General features: G+C 39.6%; 1 protein-coding gene across 4 annotated transcripts in view; it reads right to left on the reverse strand.

Annotated features, from left to right (window-relative positions):
- SEC61A2 (SEC61 translocon subunit alpha 2) overlaps window positions 1–14,944 on the reverse strand; it is a 44,797-nt gene extending 29,853 nt beyond the window's left edge. For 2 of the 4 annotated variants that reach the window (XM_044762124.2, XM_044762122.2), the window contains exons 1-7: window positions 14,808–14,907; window positions 13,460–13,615; window positions 12,743–12,810; window positions 11,318–11,383; window positions 5,451–5,529; window positions 1,238–1,369; window positions 1,006–1,115 (exon numbers count right to left, since the gene is read on the reverse strand). In XM_044762124.2, coding sequence (XP_044618059.1) covers window positions 1,006–1,115; window positions 1,238–1,369; window positions 5,451–5,529; window positions 11,318–11,383; window positions 12,743–12,810; window positions 13,460–13,496 — 492 coding nt within the window. In that variant the 5' untranslated portion in view covers window positions 13,497–13,615; window positions 14,808–14,907. Of the gene's footprint in view, window positions 1–1,005; window positions 1,116–1,237; window positions 1,370–5,450; window positions 5,530–11,317; window positions 11,384–12,742; window positions 12,811–13,459; window positions 13,616–14,807 lie in introns of all 4 variants that reach the window. The other 2 variants (XM_070500832.1, XM_044762123.2) reach the window with 1 other exon arrangement.
- Window positions 14,945–16,308: the final 1,364 nt, after the last annotated feature.

Here is a 16,308-nt window from a genome sequence, read left to right on the forward strand (position 1 = left end):
TCCTAATTTCACAGCGTGAACAAAAGGAGGTATTTCCAAGAGAACCAGGACTCAAGATGTTCAGTGTTTAACGTAGGCAAACTTCTTTTCAAAACCCAATAAAAAACTATTATATAACTTAAGTACAATCCATTCTTGGGTAACTTCTCTAAATGATATTTAAGGATTGTACATTAGAGAAATATCTTCCAAGCTTTACATATTTTAAGATACTTAGGAGGAGAACAATTACGTTGTCCTTTAAAAATTCCACTCCAAAGTGTCCATTTAAAAAATCCATGGAATATATGTACATGTGTTTATATGGTATTTCACTTACTGTAAGATATTATTATTCGTAATGCCATTACTTTGTGTACCACTAAGAAAGAAAAACATACTGCCAGTTAAACTAAGACACAACTTATTACAAAGAATTTTTATTTTCTACTTACAAAAAAAGTTATTTTAAACTTAGACACAGATGTTTATCACTAGCTTGCTCTTTTCTGTGCCTTTGTGTACACACAATAACTTTTCGTTTCAATAACAAATCACAGCAGATTTTTGGATGACATTTTAAACAACAATTAAACAGTTATATCAAGCATGCATAAACAAGTGATGTAGTGACAATATGAACAGCTGTGACCAAGGTGACACACATACACAAGTGATGACTCCTATCGTGACTGCCGCCTGCTGATGGCAACTGTAGGACACTATCAACTGTAAGAACAAATGCTGATTCCAGAGACATCAAAATGTGAAAAATAGGCATCTTAGAATCAATGAAATACAGGTGATCCATAATTCTTTACATTGTGCAGCTATGAGCTATTACAATAAATTTTAAATTTTTACATCAACACAATTTATACATGTCACTTCAACAATCAAAATATTATAATTAAATAAAATAATTCAGAAGTAAGAAAATGAATATATCAATCACCTAAAGAATTGTTAGAAAAGAAAAAAGAGATCAAACTGTTCTCTCTGCATATGAAAAATCGGATTTCTTACCTGAATGATGATCAGGAGACAGATTCCAGCCCCCATTTCTGCAGGATCCCCATACATGCCCGTCATGACATACACAATGGCTTGCCCAATGGTAATGATCATACCAAATACTGACAAAAATTAGGGGAAAAGGAATACATGCTTACAACCAGAGACAAAAAAGACTAGAAAAACATCTTTACCACAAAATTCTCAAATTTGGAAAAGGCTCTTTAACTGTATTAATGCTCACGTTTCTGGGCTCCATTGAACAGAGCTCTATCTTTTGGTGTATCTCCAACTTCAATGATTTTGGCTCCAGCTAACAACTGCATAATCAAGCCAGATGTTACAATTGGGGAGATACCCAATTCCATTAAAGTTCCTGTAAAGGAAGGAGGAAGAAGTAAATAATCTTTACTGTACCCACTGCAGATTAATTTACAAGCATCTCAGTCCTTGATTATATCTACTAAAATACATGCTTAAATGTCAACAAGCAAATTTTTGACATCATCAATTGCTAAACATCAATTGCTAAAAAATTCTCATTCATCAACACAATCTTGCAACAATGTATTGCATCAAAATTACTATAAATGCTATAAAAATGTAAATTTCTGTAAATTCTAAACTTAAAATGTTAAAGAAATCCTTCGAAATCTTTCAAGATTAATGTCCAAATCATTATTTTTAATAAACATTTTATTTTAATGCAAAACAAACAAATGACATACCAAGCCCAAAAATTAATACCAAGTTAATAAAAACACTTAGAATATTTGTGACTCTTTTAATGCAAAATCTAAAATTACATAGAAAGTCACCTAAATCAATGTTGTAGAATATTTAGTGGCATAAAAAATATTCATGATACAGTGGATAGCAAAAAGAATTTGAAAATAGTGTGCATAGTCTGATTTCATTTAATATTCAAGTGGTAAAATGGTTTCCTATTATTTTAGTCTGGTTGTTAAGATGTTTATATTGTTATTTTTATCCAGTGGAATTATGGGTGATTTTTCTTTTCTTTTCTTTTCTTTTTTTTGCCTCTCTATTTTCTAAGCTTTTCTTTACAGGAAATATGTACTTCATTTGCAGTGAAAAAAAAGAAAACCAAAATGCCCCATGTGTAAGGCAACATGTAGAACTAAGTAATTTCACATGGTGAAGACTGTGTGTCCATCGGTCATCCTGTCACAGCACCTCAAATCCTGGTCTAATCAATGCTGAAAAGGTGCCCTTAGTATGAGAAAAGATTCCTCCTTAGGAGGATTCTTCATGTCTTCTCAGATACTTCTTCAATAGTGAGATAAAAACGTTTCTTATTGTTAAAACTAGTAAGCAGGTAGGTTGGTAGATAGATTTTTTTTTTAAGTAAAATCACCAAAATTTATAACTGTCAAATGGGTCTAGTTCAAAAAATAAATCCAATCAAGCATTAGTAAAAATTTCATATAGGACGGCACTTTGACTCAGTAGGGAAAAGAAGGGCCATGGCAAATGACTGGCTGTTTACAGAAAATTAAGACTAGATTCCTTACCTCATGCCTTACATCAAAATAAAGGCCGAATGTATAGAAAATTTAATTATAAAAGGCAAATGACAAAAGTACTAGAAGTGAGTATGCTTATAAATCCTGGAAAAGAAAAAGCCTTTCTAATAAGCATGACAAAAACCCTAGAAACAACAACGAAAAAATGGACAATATGATTAGATACAACTATGAAACTTCCATGTGGGAAAAGACAGCATAATAGTTAAAAGGAAAACATTCAAACACAAATGACAAAGAGCTCATATCTCTAATATGCAAAGAGTTCTTAGCAATCAATTAAAAATTTAACAAACCAACAGGAAAAGGTAGGGAAGAGACATGGTGGGGCTGCTCCCAATAGTGCTCTTTCTCAGGAAAATACCAACAACCAAGAAGGGGATCCCAGGGGCACGCCCCGTGGCCGAGTAGTTGGGTTCACATGCTCTGCTTCGGTGGCCCAGGGTTCCGTGGGTTTGGATCCTGGGCACAGACATGGCACTGCTCATCAGGCCGTGCTGAGGTGGCATCCCACATGCCACAACTAGAAGGACCCACAACTGAAAATATACAACTATGTACCCGGGGGCTTTGGGGGGAAAAAGGAAAAATAAAATCTTTGAAAAAAAAAAGAAGGGGATTCAAGCACCCAAATTTGTACTGTGTAACCCTGAAACTCTAACCGAAGCTGATGGAGCCTGGTGTAAATGCTGGTAACTTGGAATTCTGAACCGAAGAACCAAAGAACCCAGGAGCCGCTGGAGCTAAATCACTGAGGAAAGGCTCCCCTCCTGCCCGAGTCCAACAGCCGCCCTGGTTCCCTCCCACAAGGCTGAGCTGTTCCACCTCTTCTTTAGACGACAAAAATAGCCAGGATCCTTCTGATAAATTCCATTTTTGTGCTTAAACTAGCCAGTAATTTTCTACCACTTATAATAAGTCCACTCATAGAAGAAATACAAATATTCAATAAAAATAGAAAATGATGTTTAAGCTCACTATATAGAGAGAAATACATATTAAATAACAGATACCAATTTTTACCTGTCTCACTGACAAACACTAAAAGACTAATAATACATCCACTATTGGAAGAGAAACAGTCATTCTCATATACCATTGCTGAGTGCGTAAAATAACACAACCCTTTGGGAAGATAATTTAGAATTATCTATCAGAAATTTAAGTGTATATAAGTGTATATGCATTATAAACAAACAGTTAAACTTCTAGAAATTGATTCTATTAAAAAATTACAGAAGGGGCTGGCCCAGGGGCATCATGGTTAAGTTTGCACGCTCCACTTGGTGGCCCGGGGTCAGCAGGTTTGGGTCCTGGGCATAGACCTATGCACCACTCATCAAGCCATGCTGTGACAGTGTCCCACATACAAAATCGAGGAAGATGGGCACTGATGTGAGCTCAGGGCTAATCTTCCTCAGCAAAAAGAGGAAGTGGGCAATGGATGTCAGCTCAGGGCCAATCTCCTCAGCAAAAAAAAATTACAGAAGAGTGTGATAGCATTTGTGGTAGCACTGGTTATAATGATATAAAGTTGGGAAAAAAAACTGAATGCATGACAGAAGAGGCCTGGAACCATACTTAAAATACAGGCCTTACTTTGTCTACAAGCCCTTTGTGATCTGGCTCTTGGACTTATCCTCAATGTCATGTCCACCACATTTCCCCATTCCTTTTCTTCTGGCCACACTGCCTTCCTTATTGTTCTCTGAACATATCAAGCACACTTGTACCTCAGGACCTTTGCACTTGCTATTCCCTAGAATGTTCCTCCTCTACATCTTCCCACAGGCTTCTCTCTCATATCCTGCAAGTCTCTGTCCAAATGTCCCTTCTCACTCCCAAAATATACTTCATGTAGAGTCTACCTTCCCAAATAGACTAATATGAACTCCGTGACAACAGGGACATTGTCTTGACCACTGCCTTAATCTCAGCACCTAGCACAAAGCTCGGCACATCGTAAGAACAATAAATACCTGCTGAATGAATGGTTCAATAAATCATGGCATAGCCATAAAATGGAACCATACGTGGTCATTAAACAAATAGGTCATCCAACATATTAAGTAAACACATCAAGTAGCCAAATAGTTATATACTATATCTTATGTTTTATTTTAAAAAAAGCATATAAATTGATATACGTCAATGTATATGCAGAGAAAAGATCTGGATGGATATTCACCAATCTATTATCTTCCCAGGAGTTACCCCTGAGAAGCAAGACTTTCATTTTCACCTTTAGATAAATCTGTATATAAATGTCAGTGCATTTTTTATAGTAAATCAATATAACTTTTTTAATCGAAAAAAATTACCAAAAAAACCCTCTCACGATGCAGCCCTACTGACCTCTTCAGCCTCCCAGACCAGCACCTCTACCCAAAGTTCCCAGACTGCCTCACGCTGCCCTGCGCGTGCATGCGTTCCTCAGGCTGCCCCCCGCCATGGCTCACAGGCTGAGCTCCGATTTAAACACTCTGCCAGCATCATCTCCTCTCTGACACTGCACATCAGGGGCTTTCAGTCCCACAAAAAACCCAAGGACAGACTTCAGAGGGCCCACGAATCTCCTGATTCCATGAAAAATCTATGAGTATGAGTATATATGCATTTTTGTTACATAAAATGAATTAGATTCTCAGAGAAAGCATGGACCATAAAAGGATGGAGAACTGAAGTTCTGGACAGAGCTTTTCTCTGTTGCACCTCTATCTCTGTATATATGTCTATTATTACAATACATGCACAGTTTTATAATTATTTACATACTGCTCTCTTGTAGGCAATGAGTTTCTTTTACCATATCCTCTCCCCTCCGCAGAAATTGAAAAATAGTGGTTTCCACATTTTCAGATCTATTTGATGTCAGTACTAGGATAGAGGCAAAAGAAAAGAAGTACATACCTCTGTTGGATGCAAGAATAACTCTCATCCAGTAGAAAGGATCTGCAGAATCTGATGACATGATTCCAAATAGTGGTATCTATAATATTACATAAAATATTTTATAAAAATGCATTATACAAATTAAGCTTGAACTTAATTTATAAAGTATTCTCTTAATATTTGCAATACTTAAAAAACCCACTGCTTTCATGTTCTATAACAAAACAGGCATATCTTAAAGATAAAGTTCTTTAATGAAAATAAAACAACAGAAATCATTATTTACAGCATGTCACTAGTAAATACTCCTATCAGTATGGAGATTTATTGCACAATGTGTATGTACTTAACTACTCAACTGGACACTTAAAAAGACGCTAAATTTTATGTTATGTGTTTTTTACAATTAAAAAAAATACTCCTATCAGCAGATTATAGGATATATCTACCTAGTCGGAGAATAATTTTGCAAAGCTATGGGTACTAATGACAGCCAAGGTTACACTCCAAATATAAGACTGAAGACGATATATGATGGAATATTACGCAGACAGTAAAAATTACACTTACGAAGCCTGTAATAGCACGAGGAAGTGCTTACACTGTAATATTAAGTATAAAACAGTGGTTCTCAACCTGGGGCAGTGTTGTCCCCCAGGGGACATTTGGCAATATCTGAAGACATTTTTGGCTGTCACAGCTTGAGGGGGGATGCTACTGGCATCTAGCGGGTAGAGGTCAGGGATGCTGCCAAACATCCCACAATGCATGGGACACCACCCCCCAACAAAGAAGTATCCAGACTAAAATTAAGTGCCATTGTTGAGAAGCGCTGGTATAAAAAGAAAGGTGCAAAACTGTAGAAATAAAGTACAAGTCCAACACTGTAAAAATACGTACAGAAGATAAAAATAGCTGTAAATATTTTTTAAAATCTTGAGTGATTATCTGAAGGTAGTGGGATTGTGGTTGATTTCTTCTTTATTATTATTTTCAGTATTTATCAAATTTTCTATAATGAGCACATATTACTTTTTAATCAGGAAAAAAAAACCCTTAAGAATGCTTCCTATTATATGACCCATGATTAGGACATATCCCCTCCCTCACCATGTGGGCATCAGACACAAAGAAAAATACATTCATAATTTCCAAATCTCTATACGAAGCTGATTTAACAAGAAAAACAGCTCCAAAAGATGCTGCCAGCAATTTTAAACAACCCATTTGTCAACCTAAACCTCTTTGGATGTCTGAATTTATTAGCTGGGTGGCAAAACCAGTAACATAAGAAGCATGAATATAAGTGCACCCTATAGCTACAAACACTCTTCAGCTAATGTGAGAGAAGAGGAGGAAGGAAGTTGTCATATAAAAAACAATTCACACTACAGGATGGTCCATATCACAATATTCCCTAAGTGGGAGAGAGGCCAGTCAGTCAAATTACTTTCCTTAATTGTGCACGACAGAGACAGGCATTACCTCCACAATTGGATGCTTTGTGGGATACTGAACAAGAAGAAGTTAGCCAACCTCCCATAAGTAATGGTATTCCCTCCTTTCCCGTACTCAGCAGGATGATTATTATTATCAGTGTCTAATTGTGTTCCTCTTAGTAAATTCCATAGCTACAGGATCACGTACAACAATCGCTGGGCAGCAACAGGAGCTATTTTCTATGACTGTCACAGTTGGGGAGTTCCAGGCTTTTTTATTATATGACATATAATAATCAGTTTCAATTTGACAAACTACAGTATAGTACTTTAGAGAAACAAGTATTCTATGCTTTAATGGAAACCCTGAACTGATCAGATGGACAAACAGAATCAGCACTAGGGATTTCCAAAGGCAGTGGGAACTGATAACCAAGCAAGAAATTTCTGGACTAAGAGGGCAAGCTGCAATTAAGTCACAGAATTTCCCATCCCAATCCATGAGAAAACACATTTGTAGAAACGTGTAAAATTAACAAATGAGTTGGGAAGACCTGTAGAGGGAGCTCTCACGCCCTACCATTGGTCAACTACTGACCCCAAACAGAGGAGGACCTTGCACTCCCAAACAGGAAGAGCAATACTTTAATACTCCAGCAGGAGGAAGACTTCCTTCTTGCTCAGCAACAGACTCACCCGATGGAAAAGGCTGCATCTCAGCCAATGAACTCGCCACCGGAACTTTTCACTATCCTCTGATGAACTTCCATTCTCTCCTTGCTGATGACTTCCCTTCCTTGTCCCACCCTCCTCACTATAAAAGCCTTCCAGGTTGTGTAATCCCTCGGGGTATCTCTCTGCTCCCCAGAAGAGATACTGCCTGATTCATGAATTGTTTAATAAAGCCAATTGGGTCTTCAAATTTACTCAGGTGAATTTTCTGTTTTGTTTTGTTTTGTTGAGGAAGATTAGCCCTGAGCTAACTGCTCCCAACCCTCCTCTTTTTGCTGAGGAAGGCTGGCCCTGAGCTAACATCCGTGCCCATCTTCCTGGACTTTATATGTGGGACGCCTACCACAGCATGGCTTGTCAAGTGCTGCCATGTCTGCACCCGGGATCAGAACCAGCGAACCCCAGGCCGCACAAGGCAGAACGTGCAAACTTAACTGCTGTGCCACTGGGCCGGCCCCAAATTTTGGTTTTTTAACAACAGTAAAAGCTAACATAAATGAAAAAAAACTAAGGAAAAAGGAAAAAAAACTCATAAAGCAGCCAAACAAGGAGAGGGATCATAAAATTGAAGCACTGGTGGTCATGGGGAGGAGAAAACAGACAATTGAGGGGTAGAGAGACTCAGCATAATGCTGCTCCAAACCAGCACAATGGGAAGGCAACAGAATCCTCAGAATTCCCACAAAATTCCACATCTGGAGAAGAGCAGGCTGCAGAAATATCCTTATCTGTTTGCCTCCTTTGGCAAGGAGGGAGTAGAAACAGCAGCTGAGAAGAAATGGATGAGAGAAGTGAGCAACGGGGCTCTCTCTGGTGCAACGACAATTAGAGATCTATACTAAATTGGGAATCGGGAACAATCTGAAGTCAGGAACGGAATGGAGCCCCCCTCAGTCAGGTGGTGAGAACCCTCACAAGACATTTAACAGAAACCTCAAGAAGAAAGACAGAGCAGAGCTCAAGTAGCATTCACTGCATTCACCTCAGCTCCCACCATTCCCTCGAGCTCAAGAAAACTGGGTAGAACAGGAAACCCCAAACCCTTAAACTGGGGCTGGCAGGGGAAAATAAACCTCCTGAGATTCAGCGAAAAGAGAATCAAGAAATGACCAGCACTGGGCAGAACGGCCTAAGTGTGAGGAAGACAAAAAGACCCAGTTTCGCAACTATGTAAACTATTAGAGGAAAAAAAGAAAAGTAACATAAAATGCATAAATTAATTTATTGCATCAAACAGTCTAACAAATGTCACACTTTTCTTTGAGTTATGTTTCTTCTTCTCAGGTTCTTGGGTTCTAGCTGCAAAGCTTAAAGTATCTACTATCCAGCCATTTACAGAAAAATGTTTGCTGACCCCTGGAGTAGAAGATTCAATATTGTCAAGTCAGTTAATTCTCTCTAAATCGATCTATAAACTCAAAGCAATACAAATCATAATCCTAGCAGGCTTCCTTATAGCAACTGATAAGCTGATTCTAAAATTTATATGGAAATACAAAGAACCTAGAATAGCCAAAACCACCTTGAAAAGAAAGAACAAAGTTGGAGGACTTTTACATCCTGACTATGGGACTTAGCACAAAGCTACAGTAATCAAAACAGTGTGGTTTACCGTAAAGATGGACTCAAGATCAACGGAATAGAAGAGAAAGTAGAGAAACAGATCCATGCTTATACGCTACAGCCTTTTCAACAACTGGCTATCTATGCAGACAAGAATGAACCCCAACCTCACCTCATGCTGCACACAAAAATTAACTTGGAACAGACCATAGACCAAAACATACAAGCTAAAACTGGAAAATATTTAGAAGAACACGGGAGAAAATCTTCACAACCTTAGAACAGGCAAAAATTTCTTAGATAGGAAACAAAAACTATGAGCCATCAAAGAAAAAGATGAACTGAACTTCATCAAAATTAAAAACTTCTGCTCTTCAAAAGATATTGTTAAGAAAATGAAAAGGTAAGTCATGGACTAGGAGAAAACTATTCACAATATATTTATCTCACAAGGACTGGTATCCAGAAAATATAAAAAAATGCACATAAATCAATAACGAGACAATAATGCAATTTTTTAATGGGTAAAAGATTTGAAAAAGACACTTTACAAAAGAAAAACAGATACCCAGTAAGTACATGAATAACTCGTTCAATATCATTTATCAGGGCAATGCAAATTACAACCACACCCATTAGAATGGCTAATACTCAAAGGCTCAACAGTACCAAGAGCAGGCAAGGGGGCAGAGCAACCGGAACTCCTCCACACAGCTGGTGGGAATATAAAAGGGGTGACGACTTGGAAGAGAGTTTGACAGTTTCTTACAAAGCTGAACATGTATCTACCACACAATCCAGCAATTCTACGGGTAGGTGTTCACCCAAGAGAAATGAAAACAAAGATCCACAGAAAGTCTTGTACAGCACTGTTCACAGTAACTTTATCTGTTGTAGCCAAAATCTGGAAACAACCCAAATGTCCAACAAGCGAAGAGATGAACAAATTCTGCTACACAGTAGAACACTACTTGGAAATAAAAAGGGAGGAATTGCTGCTATACCAACAACATGGATGAATCTCAAAAAGCTGAGGATGACGAAGCCAGACACTAAGGAGTAACATTCTACGATTCCATTCATATGAAACTCTGGAAAAGATAAATTAAATCATAGGCGAGGAAAGCAGATCTGTGGTTGCCTAGGACTGGAGGTGAGGTGGGGAGTGACTAAGAAAGATTACAGGGAACTTTCTGGAGTGACAGAAATGTTCTATATCAACTGAGGTAGTAGGGACGTGGGTGCATACATTTGTCAAAACTCCTCAAAATGTACACTTAAAAAATGGGTGTATTTTACCATACATAAATTATACCTTCATAAAGTTGACTTTTACTTTAACGGAGGGAAGAGAAATTTCCAATATGTTAAAAGTAGATGGTAGGAATATGAATGATTGTTTTTTCTCTATACTCTTCTGTATTTTTTAAAAGTTCTCTCTCCCTGACCACCCAAAACAATTTTAAACTACGTACGGTAGTAAAATATTTTAATGATCAAATCATTTCACTTTTCAAAAAATACATTTGGCTTTTTCCCAGATTACACACTTAATCTGTTCTACTGCTTCCTAATACAATTTTTTTTAATTCCTAATATGTATTTCCATAGCTTTTCAAAATCCTCCAAAAACTTTCACCTAAATGATCTATTTTAATTCTCACAACAACCCTGTGAGATGACAGCTCACATCTTTATCATTTTATGAACTTAATCTCTGCAAAATTTTATTAAAAAGCATCATTGAATTTTATCAATTTATAAACAGAGAATATCCCTGGGATTCTAGAATTTGGCTTCTTGGGATTTTTAAATTAATTCATGCTATTTACAACATGATTAAAGGCAAACAAAATGGAAAAAATATTTGCAACATATATGACAAAGGTTTAACACTTTTATATACAAAAATCTGTCATAAGTCAGTAAGAACAAAACTCAAGAAAAAAATGGATAAAGATCATTAACTGAAAACTAAGAGGAAAACAGAAAAAATAAGATTAATTTTCACTATCAACTCAGATTAAAAATAATGATGCTTAAAATAATTCAGTGTATTTGTTATTTTAACTAAAATAAAGTTCTCAAATTCTAACCAACCAAACCTTAGAACAACAGTACAGACATTTATTTACTATTATGGTTACATACCTGACAACATACTAAGAAAATGAAGAGAGTTATAGCAGTCCATAGTACCTTCTCTCTAAACTGGATCTGCACAGCAAAATATAAAGAATGGTCAATCAAAACCAAGAAACAGTAAATATAAAGCAAAAATCCATATTAAAGCATAACCCACATTCCCCATCATGACATGCTCCCATTATTTACTCTTAAAATACTCTCACCCTAGTTAGTAGCAGCTAAAGCAAACAGCTAAACTTCTCAAACATAACTTTCTTTACTTTTCCAAGAAATGATTTTTTTTCTTTTGGTGAGAAAGATTTGCCCTGAACTAACATCACTAACATCTGTGGCCAATCTTCCTCTTTTTTTTTTTTTCCTTGAGGAAGATTAGCCCCAAGCTAACATCTGTGCCAATCTTCCTCTACTTTGTATGTGGGATGACTCCACAGCATGGCTGATGAGTGGAGCAGGTCCGTACCTAGGATCCGAACCTGCGAACCCTGGCCCCTGAAACTGGACATGTGGACCTTTAACCACTCGGCCACGTCCCCAAGAATTAAGTGATTTAAACATAGGGTGGCCTCATCACACTGTACTATGTTCACCGAAAAAGTTGAAAAGCAAGACACAGACCCGATACGCACATATTTCAGTTAACCCAGTACTGTGGAAAGCTAGGAGTGCCTATAATATTATTATATGAATATTTCATGGAATATGAAAAGAGTTTCTTGGGATGTCTGACATGTAATTGGAACAACTATTTTTATAACCTCAAAGCAATAAAAAATATATATATACTTCTAAATAAAATAGTAAGTTTAACAAAATTTTTACTTATCTCTTTCTATGTCCCTATTCCTGTTAGTTTCGTGAGAAATCGCAAGTACAAAGAAAAATGTCTGGGAACTGGCCAGTTGGGGACTAACGATATTTCTGGAATTTAAATATCTTCACTCCAAACGTGCACAATGATGGAAGCACAATTTCATGTGGCACAACAGCTCCTGAACACATGGCTGTGACTGCTCTTTGCATTGAACGAATCAAGAAATGGGGGGTATAGACTTGCACAAATGCAATTCATTTATGTAAAACAGTTGTGCGCATTGAAACTGACCCAGTGGACTGGGTCGTTCACAGCACAGTGGACCACTACCCACAGGAGAATACCGTATCTTATCTAACACACGGGCCAAAGAAACACTTGGTTTGCAAACGTCACCACTTAAAGAACAGTCATTTTTGAAACCATGAGAGAACCTATCTAGATTTAAACAGGTCTATACTAGTTTTACTCATTTTGTGCCTCTTACAAGGAGGAGGAGCAGGTAGTATTTTTCCTATTAACAACTAGAAAAGGGTTGGGGAGACTAAATCAATTCTGCTACTTTAGCAGAATCTGTCACTTAGCTGCCCTCTATATTACTAAAATATGATACTTACTTTCCTTTCAGGTTTCTGAATTTCTGGTAGAACTGCACAGAAAGGTTTGATAACTTCTAAAAATTTGACTGTTTAAAAAAGAAAAGAATAAATGTCCCTATTACAAAGTTTTAAAGAAGAGAGGTAACTTTCTGCAGAATCACATACAAATGTTCTCTTTTATTGGCAATCCATCCCATCCCCACCTCCAAAATCAATTAATCATAACACTCTCCATTTCAAATATATACGGGAAGAGAAATAATTCAAGGGACAAAAGAAGCCAAAAGGTTTAAGGGCTAGTCGGCAGAAGCAAAGTAAGACAAGAATCCTTTCACCACGATTTTGCTTCCTCATGCTTGTATCCAGCCCTTTTATACATACAGAAAAGGAACCATTCAGTGAGCATCATTCCATCAAAAAGAGCAAACACAGTCTATTATGTTACCGCAAGACAATGCATTATAGAAGAAAACAGGACATATCAGAGAAGAAACAGAGGAAGAAAGCAGAACAAGAAATGGGCTGAAACGAGAGAACGGACTTAATTTAGACGGAAAGATGCTGACATGCGCAGGTGAGAAACATCATGGAATCACCCCCTATAGACGGCTTTTTTAACCCTACAATCCCTACTTAGTTTCATTATGTCACTATTCATTGCTTGATCGCTCTGCCACGTAAGGATCTCAAAGTACTTGTATATGTACAATAATCAGCCCAGAGAATGACACTTACATTTCATTAGGAAGCATTGTTTTTCCAGACAACTCATAATATACAAAAGTAAGATAAAAGTTCTTTAAGGATAGACACTATCTTCTGGCATGGTTTAAGTCAAGTCCTACCAAAGAACTGGAGGCCGAAGACGACAATCTCTCAGTCCGCCAGTGTCTGTAACGTGCAGAAACACAAGAAGCCATAACTAGCCATAAGCCATGATCACCTTCCTCTGCAGACACTGGAATCTGTACACTACCACCACGAAATTGTTTTAAAACGGACATGAGTAATTACACCTCGGCAGTTGCCCAGAAAGGTGACTACACTATCTTTTTACAAAACCTCTGAAAATGATGGCAGTCACCAATGTTTGATAGAAGAATTCAGAAATTCTCAAGGGCAGATGTTTGTTACCCAAGTACCAGTGCAGACTATTTGCAAATTAAATTTGAATTAGGAAAGCATTCATCTCTAATGTAAAACAAACACCAATCACATCACGAAACCTCCTAGATCCCCTTTCTCTCTTTTCCACCTCGATCCAAGCCACCTTCCCAGATTTGTTGGCATTTTATGATCATCTGTGTAGGAGCATTCATGGTCAAGCAGTGCTTTTGCTGCCACTTGTGTTGCAGAATTTTTTACCCATGACACCGTAAATTCAAGGCCAGGGGTCTCCTCTACCTTCTTTCTAGCTTCCCCCAAATGTCCACTAGTTGGCCAATGGGTGCACAGCTGGGGTTTGCAGTTATTCATTCAACAAACATCCGGGCAGCTATGTAAGTATATATACGAACATACGCGGTGGTGAGTGTCTCGGAGAGGGCCCTCTGAAGATGCCATAATACAAGGCCTTGTCCCTAGGGCTTATGCAACCTTACAGACAGTGAGTTTTCAGTAAACGCTACACATGGACTGAAACGATAATTTTAAGAAAAAGCGCTATGCTACCGATCGCACTCGGTTCCTCCCCTAAAATACACGCCATGCATCACTTTTCCAAAAATTAAACAAGTCCGGGGCTTTTATTCATCCCAACTCATATGCCGAGGAAGGGTGATTTGGGAATAAAAATAGGAGCTTCCAAGCTCCTGAAAAATTAAAAGTGGTCCAGGTTTCGCCCAGGTCCCTAACTCCCCGCCCCCCAAACCAACGGGCTCCCCGCGCCGCCCTCCGCTCCTCGCCACCCACGGAGCGCAGACCCCGGGCCTCCGGGCCGCCCCGGGAGGCCCCGCACGGAGGCAGGAGCGTCGGCGGAAGCCCCCGGCCCGCCGGCCGCCCGACCCCGAGCGGCCGCCCGCCCCTCCGCTCGCAGCCCGTCGGAGCGCGCGCCCCGGGCCAGAGCCGCGCCGCCGCTACTCACTGCCCATGGCGGCGGCGGCCGGCGGGACCCGGCGGCCTCGGCGCGGCCTTCGCTCGGCTCCCTCCGCTCCGGCCCCGGCGCCCGCTCCCGACGCTCTCCGGCCGGCCCCGCGCAGGCTCCGCCCACGTCACGTGACCCGCGCCCGGTCCCGCCCCCTGACGCGGCGCCGCCAACGTCCGCCGCGTTGCCATGGACACCGCCGGCGCTCCCGGGGGCGTGCGCGGCGCGGCTGGGAGCCCGCAGCTTCTGCGAGGCCGGGGCCGTCCCCCAACCCCGAGCTCCGTGTCAGGCGGTGGCCGTTTCCTTCACCGCCGCAGCCGGCCCAGGCCAAAGCCCGGCCGAGGAGCGCGGGCCGCCGTTGGGTCCCCAGGCCTGGGCTGAACCGCACTAGAGCCCGTCTCACCCAAACCGCCTTTTTATTTTGCTTCCATCTTATTGGAAGTTTTCAAAAATTTGTGACCCTTTGTCTCTAGTTAACAGATTATGAACTCTCCACTCTCTACTGCTTAGAGGTTGACACATAGAAGGCCCTTAAAATTTATTTTCCTTACTCAAATTTTAAAATCCTGCAATCTAACTTCTGTTCTAACGTCTGCTGAAACAAGCTATTTCAAAGGTCACTAACGACCTATAATCACCAAATCCAGTGATCTGTTTTAATGCTTATGATAAATCAATGGCAAGCAATAGGCTATATTGGAGTATATGAGGAAGCCGTTTGGTACAAAACTAATTCGGCCTGACCTTGTTTTTCCAAAAGGGCCTGACGTGGCATTAAGCATGCGTTGTATTTACTATGTCCCAAAGACAAAAACAATGCCCTTTAAGATAAAGATGTAACTTCCCCCAGTCATTTCCTTAAGCATAAGAGTCTCTCCCCAGGCTGGGGATTGATTGCCGACCTGTTGTGACCACCCAGCTCAAGACCACCGACCTGCTACCTGCTGTGTTCAATTGCTGTGTGTGTGAACCACTGGGCCAGCTAGGTAATCTCGTGACTTGTAAAATGTTGTAAATATCCAATCATATGTGATATATGCTTTTTGACAGTATATAACTGCTGTGTACACTCTCACTTCTTCGGAGTGCTCCATTCCTTTGTGAGAGGACTCTCCCAGGCTTTATGGTCCTCAGATCTGGCTCATAATAAACTCACCCCAATTTTTGATTTATACATTGGTTATGGATTATTTGCATCAATGCTTAGATCTCTGTCCAAGAAGGAAAGAAAATATTTGTGTGCGCACACTGACAGATTCTCTCCTTCCACACTCTAGCCAGGCTCCTCTGAGCCCTTTCTCCACTAGGCCTGTAAAGACTTGAGTAAACGCAAACATAGTTTCTAACAGCTCCATCCCAAGGATGACCCTAGCCTCCTTAAAGTATCTGCCTAGGAAAGCATAAGGCTGCCAAAAGAATTTACTGTTTGTCCCAGCCAACACGTGAAGATAGGGACTCCATCTCCGTCTCCCAGCCTCTGTGAGAGGATAGGAGCCGGATT

This window comes from Equus asinus, chromosome 29, assembly GCF_041296235.1.
Source record: "Equus asinus isolate D_3611 breed Donkey chromosome 29, EquAss-T2T_v2, whole genome shotgun sequence".
NCBI lineage: Eukaryota > Metazoa > Chordata > Mammalia > Perissodactyla > Equidae > Equus > Equus asinus.